Raw genomic sequence first — 19320 nt, 5'->3', positions numbered from 1 at the left:
TGGCGGTGATCTCTCTCTCATTTACATCTGTACTTTTATGAGGTCAAGAGCTATCTGATTGCAATCCGATCACCCAAAACACATTTTAATACCAGGTGTAAAGGCGGTCAATATGATAAGGTACCTTGATCCATGTGGTGTTTAATTCCCCCCCCTAAAAAACAGGCATTTATATCTGGTTATTTAATCTCCAAACTGTCTCAATTAAGTTCATGTTTGACTTTGTAAACAGCAATTGTCAAACAAATTCACCTCGAGGTCTGTGTAGACCTTAAAGACCTCAAATTGCTCCGAAAAAATTTAAACTTTAAGAGTTCTATGATAACTGGGCAAACTCTACCTGCTGATGAAGTTCATGTGTTATAATCAAAAGCTACTTAAAGAGCTACTAAATATACCTTAAGGTTGAATTTCAAGATAATGTACCATATCCCAATCTATAGCAGGATCATGATATAACATCGCATATACCATGACTAAGTATTTTATCCATATTACCCCTTTAAAGGAATAGTATTCTATCATATCACTTCCTCAATATTAAAATACTCCAATTTCTTAAAACGAGTGAGAAGCCCATTAATGGAATGAGAAGGTTTCAATTGCTTTTAATAAACTTGCCATAAAAACTTTTAATAAAAAGAACATAATCATCATTTTTAGATCTCATTTGCCAATGATGACAGATATAATAAAAGTGATTTGTGGCTACAGACTTCTCAGTGTCACATTATTACTCAGCAGCAGTTTAATACCCACCAGGCTGGTTATTGAAGTCGAGGATGCGGTGGTGAGACTGCAGCAGGTCGGGGTTTGACGACGACAGGTTCCCACTGACGGGCAGCGCTGGTGCGATCTGTTTGGACTGCTTCATCCCCACAATGCTGTCGTCCTGCGATTGGCCCACGCAAACGTCACTATGGAAACAAGAGTGAGAGCAAGGGGAGGGGGTGAGAGAGCAGTTCTGTCAACAAAAGGCAGGGGGCGACGTTAGTGTTGGCAGGAGTTGGAAGCCGTGGACACAACTAGCTGTGCAATCCATCGACAAGAAATAAACCCTCACCTAATATTAAGATTGGTGTTATGACAGGTTCACATTTGGGGTCAGTGAACAGAAATCTCAATCTGAAAGCTGAACCAGGTGCTAGATCATTGAAATAACAAACTGTCCTCAGGAGCTAGTTACAAAAACTCACAACTAAACTTTACAAACTTACTTTATAATCATAATTTATCTCAGCTTTCTACAATCAGAGTTAATATTTAGAGTATTTCTGAGCCTGTCATGATCAGCTGTGGGCTGCAATGGCATCAGCACCTCCAATCTCTATTGTAATAATGTTAAAAATAGTCACTTTTATTCAATGCAATTTTCAAATTGCAGGAGGTGCAATATTTAAGTTGAAATGTGTGTCAAAATACCATTTTTAAATTAAAATTATGTCCTGGCTTCCACATCATATTCTACAGACTTAAGAAAACAACCAAACCCATAATAATTTCAATATGTTTTTCAATGAAACATTCCCTCTAATATCAAAAATCATATCGCAACTGCAATATCAGTCAAAATAAATTTCATCAGTGAGGTGATTGCTTAAATCTTCATCTAGTGACTCCACTGATAAGATGCATCAAGATCTGTCTGATTCAGCTCGGCGGGTGATTAATTGATCGATCGCGTTGTACGTTCAATCAGAGCGGCGCGTCGCGATGTCAGGAGAAAAAGAAATACTCTCGGAGCTTTTGCGATTTGGGAAACAAACAGCTCAATCAGTCACAATCAGATGGGGATCTGACGCGGCACAGGATTAATCAAGACTTAGAAGGAAAATATACCAACCATAACTATAGGGTGGTAACATTTAAAATCTCAACATCTGTGGTGCAGCTTTACAATAAGGTACAACTGTGTTATCCCGGTTGTTATTAGGTCTTCTTACTTGTATGGTTTAGGAGGCAGGATGCTGGTGAGTGTCTTGTCGAAGATCTTCTTCAGCTTGTTGCGTCCTCCAACCGAGTTGGACTTTGCTTTCTTGCTGACCTTCTCCAGGCCCATCACCTGCTCCACGTCCACCGCCAGGTCGGGGATGGAGTAGCGGCTGGCCTTCTTGATGTCTCCGATCTTTGGAAGGTGGGGCGCGCCGTTCTTTCTGTCGTGTTCCTCCTCGCCGTCCAAATCGTGGTCTTGCTCTGGCCTCGTTAGCAGCTCTTTAAACACTGGACGAAAGGAGGGAGGACACAGACCTTTCGTAAAAGGGCATATTGTTTGTATTACAATATTGTCAATGGGTATGCTCCTCAATATTTCTGTCCTCAGATAACAATGGTCCATACTCAGCAGAACTATAATACCAGGGCCAGTGTGCATTCATGCCTCAAGTAAGAAATGTAGCCAGGCGTGGAACAGCCTGCCGCTGCACATTAAGTCTTTAAATATGAGAGGGTCTTATAGAAGTCAGGTTATGGCTTTTCTTTGAACAGGCTAGCAGATTTATTATGATTTTTGCAATGACATTTTTATTTTAGCTGTCTTTGTTTTTTGTTGAAAATAAATATAATTTTCAATAGCAGAAACCCCTCAGTCACCATCCACCCCATATCTCACAAAATGCCAACAAGTTTTATCTCATAAATATGAAGAAACTTTACCTAAAAGGTTTGTTTTCACAGTTATGGACAAGTGGGTGTTGTTCTTCAGAATCTCGTTGGCTTTGTTGAGCTGGACATTCTCAAAGTTCTGCCCGTTGACCTCCAAGATCTGCAGAAAGAAGACGGAAGAAATATATCAGGTGCATTTTACCAAACAGTCCATAATATAGATCTCATTACTCTCTACTCTGTCGGAGGTTTTTTGGCAAATTCAGCATGTTGAATCGGCGGCGACGTACGTGGTAACTGGCCGTTGGCTGAAGTCTTTTCGGTGTGTTTGAATGCAACTTTTGGCCAAGACAAAGGCAACGTGAGGCGACGCAACAGACGTCCTTCGTCGCCGCTAGTTCTCTGATGTTGTTTTGCTGTGTCTGGGCCTTAAGAGTCAAATGCTGCACTGGTGAGCGAGAATAACCTGCGAGTAGACTACTCGATGTCTATTCTGCCTCAGTCGTCACCGTGTCATATCAAACTGCATGCCAGATTGGATCTGAGCAGAAAAGTGTTGAACCTTGAACTAATGTAAATGTCTCTGAACTACATATTCTAACCAGTGAACAAAGAGGCAATCATCTGGCATGTTATACATCGTGACATGTAGTCCAACACATGGTTTTGACATTAATGTGGCCCATGTCACCTTCAAATTATCTTAACAGCTTGACCTCTGTATGCGGGCCGGATATTTGCATTTTAACACAATCTGCTAAGCAGCCTTTGCCGCTTCCTCTTTAGTGGAAGAGGAAGTCACCTTTGACTGCAACGTAAGTACAGGCCATCCTCTGCTGCTGAGAGGCCGCTAAACGCTGACGTAGAGGACCAGGATCAGCAGCGATAAGTGAGACGCTGCATGGACTTTACTACTTAGGAACTACTGCTAATGGTGATGATAAAACAAACGGGATTAATACTAAAGCTCTGAAATGTTAGCTCCTGAGTGAATGACGGTCGAAACGGAAGCTGTTAAAAAATGGAAGGTGTGAGCGGGTGAATGTGTCCAAGGATGCCAGCTTCTCTGCTTCCTTTTGGGGGGGAAACAGCTGCAGGGGATGTTTGGAGTCAAAAGGGCTTAACTTGCATCCAGACACTCTCAAGATGGTTTCAAGGATTAAGGGACTTTGCTTAAAGCCCTGAGGACCGCAGAGTGTGAAAACGGTTGAGAAGTCAAGTTGCGAGAAGAATGCCAACACGGGATGCCCGCAGCTACTGGCAAGTTCAATTTAAGACTTTTTCAAAAAACCTTTTAATGCTAGTTAGAGCAAAATGTAAAACCAATTTCACAACAAAAACGAACTTCAGACACGACAAAGAAGATCAATTCAAGAGCTGGTCTGTGTGACAGAAGTGATTTCTACTCACAGTTGTAGCCTACAGACAAAAACAACTTGTGTAACTTGAAGGCTGTCTGCAGCTGCAACAACAGTTTTCCTCCCTACAGTTTAAGATTTTGACAAACTGCAGACACTTTCTTAGCGGCCGTACACATGCTGCGTCTTTTGCGTGCTTATATCCATTGTTGTCGATCCATTGTTTGCCTCTGAGGACGTCACATCATCGTCAACAAGGTCAGCAAAACTGACGCAGAGAAATCAAGTGCAAAGCTACTGTGAAGGATTGATCATGCTGGAAATGCATTTATCTTTTGAGTTTAGTTTAGTCAATGAGGCTTCCTGCTAAATTACCATCATTGCCATCGCAGCATGCAGGTTTTGGTTGCTTAGTAACGGCAGGCGTGACAGGAGCACAACCTCCCAAGCACATTGGAAAGAAAGAAAAAAAATGGCATAGCTGCCGTTTTCCACACGTTTTTAGACGCAACATGTGTTCAGCCCCTTACAGCTGAAGCAATGTGTACTGTCTGACAAATGACCTGGAAGATATCTTACCTGATCACCACGCTTAAGGCCGACTTCTGCTGCCTTGCTCCCAAGCTCCACGCCGTCAATGAAGATGCGGAAGCCTTTCTCCTGACCTCCGAGCAGGGTGAAGGCCAGTGGAGAGTCCCTGGACGGCTTGGTCAGCGTCACCAGCCGCGGCTTGGCTTTAGCAGCACACGCTATATTTAACAGTCTGAGGTGCCCGCACATTTTCTGGAAAAGAAATACGACACAGATGTGAGGAAAAAGCAATAAATGGCATACATAAAAAATATATGTTTGCATGTGAATAATCCCTGTGTTAAGGTGTTGTACTTACTTCTTTCTCCAGATTGCTTTCAAACTCCTCCAGAAAGTGAGTCATGGCAGGGTCACCCTCAAAGTCATTGAAGTGATTGTTTACCCACAGCAAGACTACCCGTGTAACCTGCAGCAATCACATGATCAGCACAGGTCAACATACAGTTTACTGGTTGACTAGTGGTGCATAAAAAGGTCTATGGGTTCATGGAAAATCTCTGCTTAGGTGTGTTAGAGTGCCTACATTTCCATTATTAAGTTGTGTGTGATTGCAGTGTACGGTATATTCTCCATTTTAATGATTTCATCAGTTCATGCAGATATACAGTTAGTCCTACTCCCGTACCTTGTCCCTGAGACTGGGGTCGTGGAACCACTCCAGGAGTTTCTTGCCCACGACCATGGGGCTGGAGAGGAAGGTCCTGTAGGTCAACAGGAAGTCCTCGATGTATGTGGGGTCCACCACTGAGTGTTCCTCCACCAGGTGCATGGTGAGACGCTCCGGTGTGCCCTGACGTTTCAAATCATGGTATTATTTGTTGAGAATAACCTTTCATGCAACATGATTGGCTTGCAAAGATCTGTTCAAATATCTAGCGGTAATTATTTGTTTGGTTGTTGAGTGACTCCTTATTTTATTTTGGGGTTTTGAGAAAATGTGAATTGACTTGTCACCTTGATGACGATGTGTCCTTTCCTGGTGCCGGTGCGGTCCAGTTCGCGATGCTCCTTCACCATGACGATCTCTCCTTCCTCCTCGACCTTCTGCATGTTCTTCTCCACCTGGTTGAGGATGCAGCAGTAGTCCTGCTGGGCTATGCACACAAACTGGACAAGACAGGATTAAACAAGAGTTAGAGACAGATTTCATACATTTTGACACAAACTTAGAACATATACAGTATTTATCCTACGTGCTTAACAGTATTGCAGTTTATTTAAACATGCATTATATATTCTGTTATTGGATCCCCTTAATTCTTGACCTGTTAGAGGGATGACTTGATCAGAGATTGGCAAAACACAAATGAATGGCAGATTGAAAACTAAACTCCCCACTGATAAATTATGAAAAGATGTCTTTCACTAACCACTGAGCTCAGATCCTGATGATTAAAGAACTAAAAACATTTCAGTGTCTTTACTTTCACTATTTAGTACTTTATTCCCATTAAACACATGATGCTAATAATGTGATCTGGCTCGATACATGCGCTGGCATGTTCTCTTAAAAAAAATTTTTTCTCAGTGGATGCTACGCCCAAAGCAACTTACAATGTCATGAGTGTAAATACTGTCTGCCTAGAGTGGGTCATAGTGGGGTTTAATATCACAAGATGTCAGGGTTCATGCCATGCGTTTCACACTGAGATGCAGATGAAATGGATCTGTTAACCCCTAATGGTACGTGTCCACAACCTCCGTCCTTTCCACTCTTCCCATTCACTGTCTATGTAAGCAGCCGTGCAATGCATTCTGGTAGCGTGGCGGCGCGATTTGAGAGACAAAGCGTCACCTTTGCTGCTCCTCACTTGCATAAAATTGAGGTCTAGGCTACTTTATGCAAATCAGGGGCGACTCGCCACTTCTGGAGACTCCCAAGAAACTTTTAAACTAACCGTTGTTGATCTAAAATAAAGACAGATTCAGCAACTGCATGGCTTATTTCTCGCATAAAATGCTTCAGAAACACATTACGGTGAGCTATTTTTGGAATATAAGAGTAAAAAGTTTCCAAACGAGCAGGATTTGAAAGCTGGGAGCAGCAGCCCACGAAGGAAAGCATTTGTCCAATCAGGTGCCTAGTAACTTTTGTCGAGTGGCAGCCCATCAAGAGTTCTGGGAAGCGAGGCGATCCCTCACGTCCAAAAACATCTTACCTGGCAGTCGTCCACCTTGGTCTTCATCACGCCCTTCATGTACTCCTTCTCCATGGTTGGCGACACCCCAAAACTATTCCCCATGCACAGGATCTCTGTCCGGCCCTCGGGGTACGTCACCTCCACCGAACCGTTCAGGATCACCGACCACGAGTCCAGCTGGAGCCCCAAACAAGAGATTATAGTAGTTAGATGTTGGAAAAAGATAAAACAAAAAGAAAACACAACAACACTTATAACTTTTTAGATCAAACTGAGTTCAGTCAAGTACTATTCCCAACAGCTGGTGTCGCTTAATGAGTCAAAGTTATTTATCAAAAAGAAACATATGCAGCAACTACAAGGCGACTGCTGCACTAACAGATGGTTTTCATACTTCCCTCAGAGGGATTATTAGAGCTGCCCAGCAAAACACAACTAGAATATGAAGATGCAATACACTCAAAGTATTGTTACAAGTAATACATGCTTGATTGAAACAAAGAGAGATCGTATTTCTTATCCCTTTGAGGGGAAATAAGGATGTTTTCAAGAAATCCCTGAAAAGCAGATTCACATCTTTTACCCAGCCGACAGCAACAATATGCTCATTGAACCCTGAATTCTTCATGACCGGACATTAACTGAAGTGACCAGGCCTTCAAGGCAAGGTCTGCTCTCTATTGTTTGAGTGCATCATAGGAAAAAACAACAACCAAATTGTCTTCATTGAAACTTGTGTCGTGTCTCGACCAGAGAGATAGAGAGAATAAGTGATGCCGGCTTTAGTTGCCTAAGGGTTCCTAGATAAGGTCTGGCGATAAGGGTTGTCCGCCGTTCAGATTTAATAGAGCAGAAAAAAACATTAAATGGAAGACGAACGATTCACTGGTGTGAAGGGGTGAGACTAAGGTTCAGTTCCCCGAGAGACACACACACATATACGTATATATATATATATATATATATATATCATTGAAGGCAAGACAAAGTCACAAGACAGGGCTTGTGTCTGCGTGAATATGAACACACACCTCCTCTCCATCATTGAGAACGATGGTGCCGGCGCGTTCGACCACGGCGAACACCATGACGGCGCAGAGTTCCCTCCTCACTGACATGGTCATGTTGGCGAATGCTGGCAGTTGATGCATGAACTCCAGTAATTGCTCTGTGAGAGGGACAGAGGAGAGACAGAGGAGAGACAGCGGAGGAAGTTTAGTATAAAAAAAAAAGAGCAAACAGAGACACCCAGAGCAGAAAAAGAGGACAGGCAGCGCTCTTGGTGAGCCTGCGTCGCACTCGCTTCCAGCCAAGACGGCACGAGCTGGAGGCTGAGCATCAAAACGGATCATCACCACAGAGGAATCATTATCTGGAGAACATAAAGCCAAATATCAATTCCATTGATATAAGCCTTCAAGGCGAGCCAAGAATAATTGCTGACACTTCACTCAATGACCTCTGTGTGGGATTAAGAAGTCCACTGCAGACACTGAAACCACAGTTAGTGCTCTGATCACGTTTAAAGGGTCAGGTCATCAAAATTAACAAAAAACATTTTCTGACTCATCGCTAGAGGCATCTAACAATGCAGATAGGTCCTTTGTATAACTTTAAGCGTTGAACAATTACATTTAGGGCTGCTAATACAGTTATTGTAATTGGGGCTTTTCCCTCTTAGTCGACTAATCGTACGTTTTGGTCTCAGTCGACTAAGACTACTTTAGTTGATTAGTCATTTTTTTATGTTTTTCATGCTGAATGACTTTTTTTTAAGAAACTTATGAGCTGATCTCTGGTAAACACCAGATTTAAAGTGGTGCTTTTGTGTGATTCTTTGTGGAGAAACTCAGTTTTACAGATTATTTCCATTATAGATTAATCTCCCTGTTATCTCCCTGATTACTTCTTTTGTCTATAAAATCAGAAAATAGTGATAAATGCCCAAATTACTTGTTTTACAACAAACATAAATATATTCAGTCCATGACAAAGACGAGCAGCAAATCCTCACAAAGCTGGAACTATCAGTTGTTTGGCATTTCTGCTGAGTAACACTAATAATCAATTATTAAAATGAGTCGGTATAATCCACAGACCTCTAGGACTTTAAGAAAATATCAATACACTTGAGTATCGCGATATTATGTTTTGTGAATAGTTTACATGCAATGATTTATGGCAGACAGTGGCTCACATTGTGTTGTGTTATGAAGTTGGATGTTACAGGGACTGTAATAAATGCAAATGCAGATACAACTGTTCTGATTGCATGAAAACTTTTCATCAGATTTTATGCATAGGGGGGTTGTGTTCTTTATCCTATATGTTTTCCTACAATTAGAATAAAAAAAATTGCAATATACCGCCTTGCTTACTGAACAATTATTCAGTAGAAAGTCGTCCCTGTGAAAACCGTCCCAGTGATGTGAGGTCTGTGGATCATGCTTAGCTACCCGTGCATTGTTTCTTGAAAGACAAGTTGCTGTTCCTTTTTTTCAGTTATTTTAAGCAGCTTATACTAAATTATTTTCACCTCCTTTGTGAATATTTTAAACCCCGGCACACCAAAATACTGCTGTATGTGCAAGAAAATCTGTTGTTTTGTTATTTGGGTGAATGTCTTTAATATTGGGTGTATTGAACTAGGTGTGTCAGAAAGGGAAATGCTCTTTATAATCCAGAGACATTCTGCATTGAGGTCCAAAGTAGGAAAATACCCCCCCCCCCCCTCTCTCTCTCTCTCTTTCTTCTCTTTCTTTCTCTCTCTCTCTCTATCCCCCATCTACCATCTCTCCCCTCCTGGCTGGCCGGCAGCAGTCTGGCGTTCTGGCTGACCTGTGCTTGGCATGGCAACAGCGTCGTGTGTGAAGCTGCGGAAGCTCTGAAAGTTTAATGTGCTGGGAGAGGTGAGGCGAGAGGATGTGCTGGAGTGACCTAGAAAAGCCTGCCGGCAGAGGGAGGGGTGTACCGCGGGGGGGTGGGGGGGAGATCAGCCAAAGAGGGGGGAGGGGGAGAACGGTTGGCACTCGCTCTCACTCTCTGCATCCAGTGCATCATCCTCCCCCAGTCCACATCTGTAGCTAAGCTCTGACACTGTGTACATGCTTTTTTTTAAACATGCCTATCATTATCATTGGAGTTGAGTCATAGCTTTAAGGGATATGATACTGCGAGCCCGATGTGGCTTTGAGAATTACTCGAAAGCCCACGTTGTAAATGAGAGCAGGGAGGCAAAACAGGCTTCAGACAAATGTAGATTTATTGTGACCAATTTAAATAAGAAAAGGAGGGTGTGGCTTTTATACTGCACTGAATTAATCTCAAACTGGGACAAGGAGTGCTGTCCCAGCCGGGAACAACACTGCTCGTGCTTTTTTTGCAGATATCTCTGAAAACACGCCCTTCTCTAAAGAAGCCTCGGCGCTCTCAGGCATGCACAAAAAATAGACTGCGTGGCAAAATAACTATTTATAATAGTGCTATTCGTAAGCTGCATTGAAACACCGTCTGTCACAGCATGCTCACCGATGTCATCGTCGGTCCTGTCCATGGGGTCCTTCTCCAGGCAGTCCCGCACGATGTCCCGGCTCATGAGGGGGTCCGACGCTCGCTCGATGTCCTCCTCATCGTCGTCTTCTTCGGAGTCGACGGCGGTCTCTGGCAAGCCGCTCAGGTCCATGTCGCCTGGTTCGTTTTCTGTGGCCTAGAAAGAGTAAACAGACGAGAAATGAGTCAGTTAATCTGCGAATAAAGCTCGACAAGGTGAGGGAGTTGGTGTCTCCATCCAACATCAGCAGTTGGAGAACTAACAGCCAACAAACAAAAGTTCAGATGTCCATCTGCAGCCTTTGAGCGCGACACTGAACCACCTACCTGAATGCTCTTTACAAACAATGCTTGTCAGCTAGATGCCTGAAAAGCGAATAAAATGCTGGCAGCTGCTGACCAAGCCAGTGACCATGTTCAGCTGTCAAAACTCAGACAGAGTAAACTCATTTGTAAACAGCCAGGGTAAAAACTCAGCATAATAAGGAGGCGGCGGTTGCATACGCACGCACACACACACACACACACACACACACACACACACACACACACACACACACACACACTGCTGAAATCATTTCACAGTACAAACATCAGCTGCGTTTCCAACTGTAAGCAAAATAAAACAAGAGCTTCTGTAAAACTGTTGTGCAGATTTGACCCATTTAATGAAAATGGATTAGAGGTATTCTGTACTGTAAGAGAAAGACAGGCGTCAACACTGCATACCAAACACGCTGCGATGCATAGTAACAAGCTAATTAACTCCCAACTTTCCTCTCCTCTCCCCCTCAGCAAAACTCCACCGCCTGCCTCCAAGCCAGATCCTGTTCTTTGAAAGCACAAGATGAAATACGTGCGGAGATGAGGAAAATTAAGCGAGATGAGGAGCGAGAGAAGTAGTGCAGGAGTGATACTAACAGAGCTCCTCTGCTATCACCAAAGGAAATAGTTCTATAAATGACAGAAGGGCCACATCGCCTGGTTCACGCTCACACAACGTGAAACCAAAGCAGTTGGATAAAAAGGACTACAAAGCATCCCCCAGCACCGTGCAAAAAAACACACCCCTTCCTACCTCAATCTGGTGCCCAACCTCAAGCTTCTTAGCAGAAAGAGAAGAAAAGGTTGCCTTTGCAAACTGTCCGCAAAATCCCAGAGCCAGACGCATCTTCACCTCCCAGACTGTCAGTCTGCTTTTGAATCTTTCAGAGCTCAGAGTCGCCGTGCCCAGGTCTCTCACAGAAGCCCTATGTCATTTCTCCTCAAACGCCATGTGCAGAAGGCTCATTAATGATTCAGGCCAGTGTCTGAGTGGCCATTTGGGGCGTCACCGGACCACACGCCCTCGTGGGCGGGGCTGGGCGATCTGGTTGTATGACAGAGGCCTTTTGACAGTGGAGAGTCATAGATGAAGTAAGGAGCAGTAAAGAATAAAGTGCGGTATATCTTATCTAAAAATAGAATAAATCAATAACTAGAGCGGATCAAGGTTATTATAGTCAACTAAAACAAAAATAAACAGTGAGAAATATTTTTAGTAAGCTAAAACTAAATAAAAACGATATCCTTTAAGAAAAACTGCCTGGGTAAAAAACTAATAATAAAATAAAAATGAACGTAAATTCATTTCAATTTTAGTTTGAAAATTTCTGTCAACTCTCGTGACATTGAAACACAGAAATTGGAACGGACTTGACACTCTAAGAGACGGTGCTATGCCGCAATTGTTTCACGAAAGTAGCCTGAATATTTTGTATGTATATGTAGCTATACTTTTGAGACATTGTAACTGGCCTTAACAAAAAAAAAAACTACAACTACTGTAAAACTAAAAAACGGAAACCAAAACTAGCAAATACACTCCTAAAAATAAACTGAAATGAAACGTCAAAACTATTATAACCTTGAAATGGATGCACTAAAATAAACCTAGTGTTAAAATGTCTGAATATGGAAGGATTTCAGACAATTTGAATAGTATTCCCTGAGCACCCTTTGTCCTAAAACCACAGACAGTTGCATATTCATTGCCCATTTTCTACAGATGGACAGAGGACACACTAGACAGGTTGTTATCTGCAGCTCATATATTAGGGAACAAACATAAATCAGCAAAAGAGGAGTGAGGATGCACATTATCCCTTCATAGACGCCACAGTGACTTAACACGCCACATGGAGATAGGCTTGTTAAAATCTGAGAAGCCAGCACGCCGTATTTAAATACAGGCTGCCTTTGTATTTGTGCACGGGCTCGTTTGTCGTGTCTTCTATGCATCAAAAATCCATTAATGTGCAGTAGGCATTACAAGTCAGCGGGCAAGTCAGGTGTTGTTAATATTTCATCAGGGCTATTCTTGGATCAATGCTTTCAAAGTCCTTCTGAAGGACCAATTTCATGATTTATTCAGACACAAAACAGTGCGCCATGTTGCCGCTGACGTGAGAGTGATGTTGGTACAGTGGTTAAACTATTCAATGCTTCCCATCAACAACCTGTACCCCCTATTAGCTCAGCAGCTCTAATATTAAAATCTAACACCCATATATCTTTGTACCATCAACGTCCTGTGGTCTCAAGTGTAAAGAACAAGCCCTCCCCTGATCCGTTTACTCAGAAAACACCCCCCAGTGAAGACCACAAACATCGCTCGTGATCTACAATGCCACATTAAGAATTCTGAAACCTGCAGGGTGCAACTTTAGCTAACGATAACGTAATGTTGCATAAAGCAAACAGTTTGGGGAGTCATGCCGGGTACCCCATGACAGCAAGATGAGTTTTAATCCTTTTATCCATCTTTACTGCTTATGCATTTTAATTTTGTGTGCAGAGTGTGAGTGGTCTAAAAGTTGATGGAGGGGGTCTTTTGAGCAGAAGCAGTTCAACCCTGAAGATTGGTTGATAAGAGTAGAAGACAAACTATCTCCTTTATTTACTAACTGCTACTAATAGTAACCCCAAGCAGTTTTAAGATTAATGTGAGAGGACAGGAGACGATTAAGAGGAGAGGGAAATAGAAATATTTCTGCAAAACAGAATGATATATACGTTCCTGTGAATTACTGGATCATCTTACTTCTTCAGGCCTCTAAAACATGTTCAAAGAATTATGAAAATTATGTGTTTTTTTTTAATATTGAAACAAATCACGATCCAAAGACATATATTATATATGCAATCAGTGACAGGGGGTCACAAGTAGAAATAAACTGCATGGTTTTAATTGACCAGAAGCTTCCTCTTGGCTAGTTTGAGCCAAAATTGACATCTTTAAATTGCTTGTTTGATTCAACTAACAGTCCAAAACTCCAAAATATTCAGTTTCGTAACATAAAAGACAAAGAAGAACAGCAAATCCTCAAATTTGGGACTCTCGCACCAGCAACTGTTTGGCATTTTTGCTTTGAAAAGGACACAAACGATTAATTGAAAAATAGAAAATAGAATTAATTACAGATTAGTTTTCTATCACTCTACTAATTGTTTCAGCTCTAATTTGGACAGCAGTTACTGGGGGTTTAAATCGCAAGTTTCATCACAATACGGTATTATTTCGATTCTTTGGACAACAATACAATATTTGCTGATACACTATCACAAAGTCTGCCACAATACGATTTCGATTAGATTCAATTCCGGGGCCTGAGATGATATCATAGGTTTATTTAACACAATCAGTTCCACTTCAGTCCCAAACTCGCAAAACACATCTAATATGATTTGACAATTCTTTTACTGGGAAGGAGGTGTCGCTTGGATGGAAATGGTGACACAGACGTGCCATGGGAGTTTCAAAATAAAGGCGCATCTTAAAGATATGTATCGATGTTTTTACTTTAGATCGATGATATTGTATGGTTAATCATTGATATATTATTGATCTAGATCGATGTATTGTTACATCTCTAGTAGATACGTGGGACTGTGAGGAAAAGTGTATAATCGCCCAGTAGGTAAAACACGTGTAGCACACACACACACACACACATTAAGTAGATCACCAGTGAGCTGAGCCGAGAAGTTTGATCACATGTGACAAGAGAGAACGACTGAGACTGAGACAAGTTAAATGAAGGTGTCTGAGTATATAAAGCACTCAGTGACAGAGCAGCAGTTGCTACAGGTAGATTAAAAGCTGTCCAGCAAAGGAGAATTGAGAGAAGAAGAAGTAAAGGAGGAAACAGGACAGTGTGTTTCAAAGAGAGAGGAATCAGGAGACAGAGCTGGCAGATGGCTGTAAGAGCGGGATCACAGACTGAGGACAGGAGAGCCTGTTCAACCTGCCCCAGCCAGTCTCAGCATCGGCCAAACACGCAAACACACACATGTCTTTACGATCAGCACACGCTCAAACAGCCCTAACACGCAATTACAAAGCTGTATTCAAACAATTTGATCTAAAGCCCCTGCACACACAAACACGAGCCAAGAAGAGGTCCAAACAAAACAAAGTGATTGTGACTGACGCCCCCGAGCGCAGTCGCAAGCATACTTACAAACACACAAATAGGCACACAGCAGGTGACGGTATTAGGAGCCAATAGGGTGGGTGCTCTGCGCTAAGAGGATTAGTTGCAGGGTTTGGGGCACGTCCACAGTCACGAGATTGTGTGTGTGTGTTCTTTTTGAGCTGAATTGTTTTTTATTTACCTCTGGGGGGGTAAAGTTGCTGGAATATATTTACATTTTCTTTTGTCAAAGTGCTACTTATTCATTACCTTAGTCACACTCTAACCACAAAAAAACATATTCACTGTATTATTGAAGCATAAAAATGGCTCATAAAGCTCCTTATCGCACGGGATTGTACGTCACAGCTCCCTGGGAGTTCTGTACTTTTGCTTTGAGGTGATGAGAGGCGGGAGCCGGAGTCAGGATGTAGGCCGGCCCACCTGCTCGCAGCCACCCGCCTGTGTGCTCGTCTCCCGTCGAGCAGTGACGGTGTCCTATTAGTGTCTCATGGTCTGTTTGGCTGCCAAGCGTTTTACATTCTTTCCCCAAATGTTCTTGTCCTACTTAATGAGACTAACCCGCCGTCCCGAGGGGTATATTTGTCATTTCACCAAGGAGAGTCTCACCATAATATGAGCCGTTCAACCTTAATTTATCCACGCAGATCGGGTTAAAACCATTAGCTGACAGTTTATTAAATACTATAAACTCGTTAACATGTCGTGTTAGTTTAAGATAGAAAGTAAGCTAATTAAAAAACGTCCCATTGTCAAAGCCAGTTAACCCCAAATCAATCAATTCTGTCATATGTTTCAATCAATCAATCAAAATGTCTGTGTACAGTAAATATGGAGCTACAGGCAGCAGCTGGTTAACTTTAAGTTTAATGTACGCTAAGCTAAGCTGATACTATCTTCGTGTTTACTGTACAGACATGAGAGTGCTATCGATCTTCCAAACTAACTCCCAGCAAGAAAGATAAGAAATGAAATTGGCTTAAGACCGAAGACCCTAACTAGTCCGGGCGAGGTTTAAGCTCACATGACCGACCTGTTCCGACCCGTTCAGAGATGGTCCAGTTAACCGACTATCACACCTAGTGGCCTATCTATCCAGAGGGGGTCCAAACTGGGGATCCAGCGCCAATGGGGGGCGTCCTTACCTGATAAATGTCTGACAGGCTGCTGCTTCCAGAGTCGCTGGTGATACTACATCCTGAGTGGCTGGAGGAGACGTGGGTCACCTGTGGGTGCAAGCCGTCGGCCAGGTGAAGTCTGCTGAAGTCTGCGGGGAGCTGCACGTACACACACACACACACACAACATACACACAGATGGTCAGTATCAGCCAGCTCAGTCGCCACCGCTGGTCACGCTCACAACGCTAACACTCAAGCTGGCCGCCGGCCAAGTGGCGACACACTTAACGGCTTGTTGTCCTTCAGTTTGATTGAAGATCTACTTGGATATTATTGCATTTCTTGTATTTGTTTCCTATTTTTATCGTATTACAGTGGAGTCATTTTGATGAATAGTCGCTGTTGTAAGAACAAATTGTACTTTTGCAACTATAAAAAAAAAATATTGCCCCTTTAATTTTAATTGGAAAGTAGCCAAAGACACTCTTCTATTCATGAACATTAGGATTATCTTTGTCTTTATTCCATAGCAGTGATTATACAATGTTAACAGAACAAAACATTTTAATTAGTCCCGCTGTAAGAGCTCAACTTTACACATGATTTATTATCCAAGCAAAGAAAAAAGGCCGTTGTTAATTAAAACATCCGACTTCATAGAATCTGTCAGAAACATTTATTTAAGTTAAGTTAATTAAGTTTATCACAACATGGGAGAGAATAAAAAAAGGTCTCCTCGTCTTCAAACTTCAAACTCGACGTGTCAGTAAAAGACCACGCTGTCCATTTATCAAAAAGTCTACCAGGTCTAACGAACCTCAGTCTCACTGCGATAACACTTATGCAGCTCCTGATAGCAGCAGTTAGCCGTTAGCTGCGCTGGAACTTCCTTTTTATGAGCGGAGTAAACCAACAAGAAGCGCTGCATACATCAAGGAAATACCCCAATTAAAGCAAGCAAACTCGCAGAACCTAAATGAACACCAGGCAGTAATGGTGGTGGGGGGGGGGAACCCCTCTGAGTAATTCATACTGTAGAAAGTAACAGAAAACTGCGCTGTAATTAGCCATATAGTAAATGAGCCAACCCACTTCTCTATGGAGATGACCCTGAAATGTAAAATGCATCAGAAAACACCCTGCTGACGGTTTAAGACGCAGATGATTAAAACAAAAACAAGTGGAGCAGTTAGTAGAGCAACAGTGTTTGTGGGTTATTTGAAGAACACGCTGTACTGTACTGTAGTAGAGCTGAAACTCAGCTTTTTCTCTGTTTTCTATCATTATAAATTGAATATTTGGGGGTTTGGACTGGCATAAACAAAGTCTAAGAGGACGAGAGCTTGAGTAGTTTTCACGATTTTATAGACATTACAATTTAGAGCTGCGAAGATTAATCGATTAGTTGTCAACTATTAAATCAATCGCCAATATTTCAATATTCGATTAATCAGTTTCAGTCATTTCTTTAATAAAAAAAAGTCAAATTCTTTTCTTCCAGCTTCTTAAATGTGAATATTTTCTGGTTTCTTTCCTCCTCTATGACGGTAAACTGAATATATTTGAGTTGTGGACAGAACAAGACATTTTGAGGACGTCATCTTGGGCTTTGGGAAACACTGATCGACATTTTCTGACATTTTATAGACCGAACAACTAATCGATTAATCGAGGAAATAATCTGCAAATGAATCGATCAGTAAGCGACTGTACCATACATCAACACTTTGGTTTCAAACAGGCTATTTATTGAATTTAGAAGTACTTTATTAATCCCTCATTGGGGAAATGAAGTTATTATATTAGATTATATCTATAATGACAGTAAATCTCAGGTATTAGCTATTTAACTCCTTTATTTTATATATTATTTTAAATGTGTTCAATATATAGTGTTTTCGAATGAAAGCCATCTTATCCGACTGGAAAGCCACAGGGGTGAATTATGAATTTAATCAAACTGCGTGAACTGGTTCATGGAGTCTATAGACGTAAATATTTTATGGCCAAATGTTTTATTTACCAATATATATTTGATACTCAGCAGGGAGACCGCTCTGAGCAGCTTTAAACTCCACTTCTGGCTGCGGCAGATCATCAATATTACATTTTTTACACCTAAAAGTCAAACGTGGCTGATTTAACTAGGTTGCTTCATTCATCATATGATATCAGAGCTAAATCTAAGCATCTAGAGAGAGAGAGAGTTTAGCAGTTTTTGTACAAGTCGTATGATTTCAGATGTGGATAGTAAACAAGATTTTTAATTTTATTTATGTGTTTTAAATGTTTCTCCTGGACAGTAAAACACTTTTAATCCAGCTCTGATAAGTGCCAGTACATAAAGGCCAGATTTTGCTTCAGTAAATCCTGATGTGGGTGTGAGACACTGGACAGATTGTGCACTATAGCGAGGCTTTTAGCTCCTCTTATCTGAGCTGTAAAAGGTAAAACGGTCTCTGAAGAACAGTAGTTTGTCTGGGTGTCAGTGTCTCCAAATGCACTTTGTGCTGTAAATAACTGCCTCAGATAGTTTTTGTAAATCAGCGGCAACACTATGAAGTCTCACTTGCTTGACAAACGGAATAGATTGGATAGAAATACATCTTGGGAGGTTCATTTGCAAGTAAATGGGTTTGAGCCGTCATCTTGCTCTTGAACGAACTCTGAGGAAACGTCACAGCTTCTGAAGCACTCGTCGGTTAATTAAAGAGTTTTTGGAAATGGGAAGGAAAGCTGGCAGAATTATCACTGTGCAATATTGGAAACTAGTTTTGACTTCTCAATATTCATGATCTGCCCTTTGAGACCCAGCCGCAATAAAATTGAAGAGCTCGGAGGTGTTGTGGCACTGAATTGATTTGACAGAAGGTGTGACAAGATATTTGGAGACCTTCCTGAGCTGTTTTTTGAGGAGGGATGGGGGGTTGGAATTAGAAAAATAAGACATATTCATTCACAACGCTCCTTTATGTGTCGGAGACAAGAGACTGAGAGCCAGACAGCGCTGCTCCTGTGGCACTGAGGTGTGATGTGACTACACTGTGTCAAAGATTGCCATCACGTTTAATTATCTGGCTGGCTGCACTAACCAAAATGGTCGACCGGAGGGGCCAGTCAGTCACTAACCCCCCCCTCAGGCTGCTATTTTCCCATCCCCTCGTCTGGTCGACTTCACTCTCAACGCCTCCAGCTGACTTCCACGTTATTATTAGTACCGGCTGCTGGGCGTTATTGTGTCGGCGTGACGGATCTCTTTGTCTGTTCGTAACTGCCGTGATAAAGCCTCATCACATTTTCTTCTGATGACTTTTGGGAGCAAAATAGATTACGCTGCAGTTTATCACTCTCATGTAATACAAACCACAGACGTGGAGTTATGTTGGAGCTACAACTATGGACATTTATATGAATCAGTGTTGTGGCTTTGAGGTTTCAACTTTAATGGGAGAGGGACTAACGCATTCTTGGGTTTGTTGACAAT

General features: G+C 42.0%; 1 protein-coding gene across 18 annotated transcripts in view; it reads right to left on the bottom strand.

The window, feature by feature from the left end:
• Positions 1-19320, bottom strand: part of rapgef2 (Rap guanine nucleotide exchange factor (GEF) 2) — a 124154-nt gene that overhangs the window by 13830 nt on the left and 91004 nt on the right. For 9 of the 18 annotated variants that reach the window (XM_037779490.1, XM_037779487.1, XM_037779488.1 and 6 more), the window contains 11 exons: positions 15861-15992; positions 10220-10397; positions 7723-7859; positions 6710-6868; positions 5505-5657; positions 5176-5340; positions 4849-4956; positions 4539-4742; positions 2653-2761; positions 1944-2247; positions 760-917 (listed from right to left, as the gene is read on the bottom strand). In XM_037779490.1, the coding sequence (XP_037635418.1) occupies positions 760-917; positions 1944-2247; positions 2653-2761; positions 4539-4742; positions 4849-4956; positions 5176-5340; positions 5505-5657; positions 6710-6868; positions 7723-7859; positions 10220-10397; positions 15861-15992 (1807 nt within the window). The remainder of the gene's footprint in view (positions 1-759; positions 918-1943; positions 2248-2652; positions 2762-4538; positions 4743-4848; positions 4957-5175; positions 5341-5504; positions 5658-6709; positions 6869-7722; positions 7860-10219; positions 10398-15860; positions 15993-19320) is intronic. The other 9 variants (XM_037779494.1, XM_037779498.1, XM_037779495.1 and 6 more) reach the window with 2 other exon arrangements.

This window comes from Sebastes umbrosus, chromosome 9, assembly GCF_015220745.1.
Source record: "Sebastes umbrosus isolate fSebUmb1 chromosome 9, fSebUmb1.pri, whole genome shotgun sequence".
In the NCBI taxonomy this organism is placed as follows: domain Eukaryota; kingdom Metazoa; phylum Chordata; class Actinopteri; order Perciformes; family Sebastidae; genus Sebastes; species Sebastes umbrosus.
Note: the sequence above shows the minus strand (reverse complement) of the source record. Positions and strands in the feature narration are given on the sequence as shown.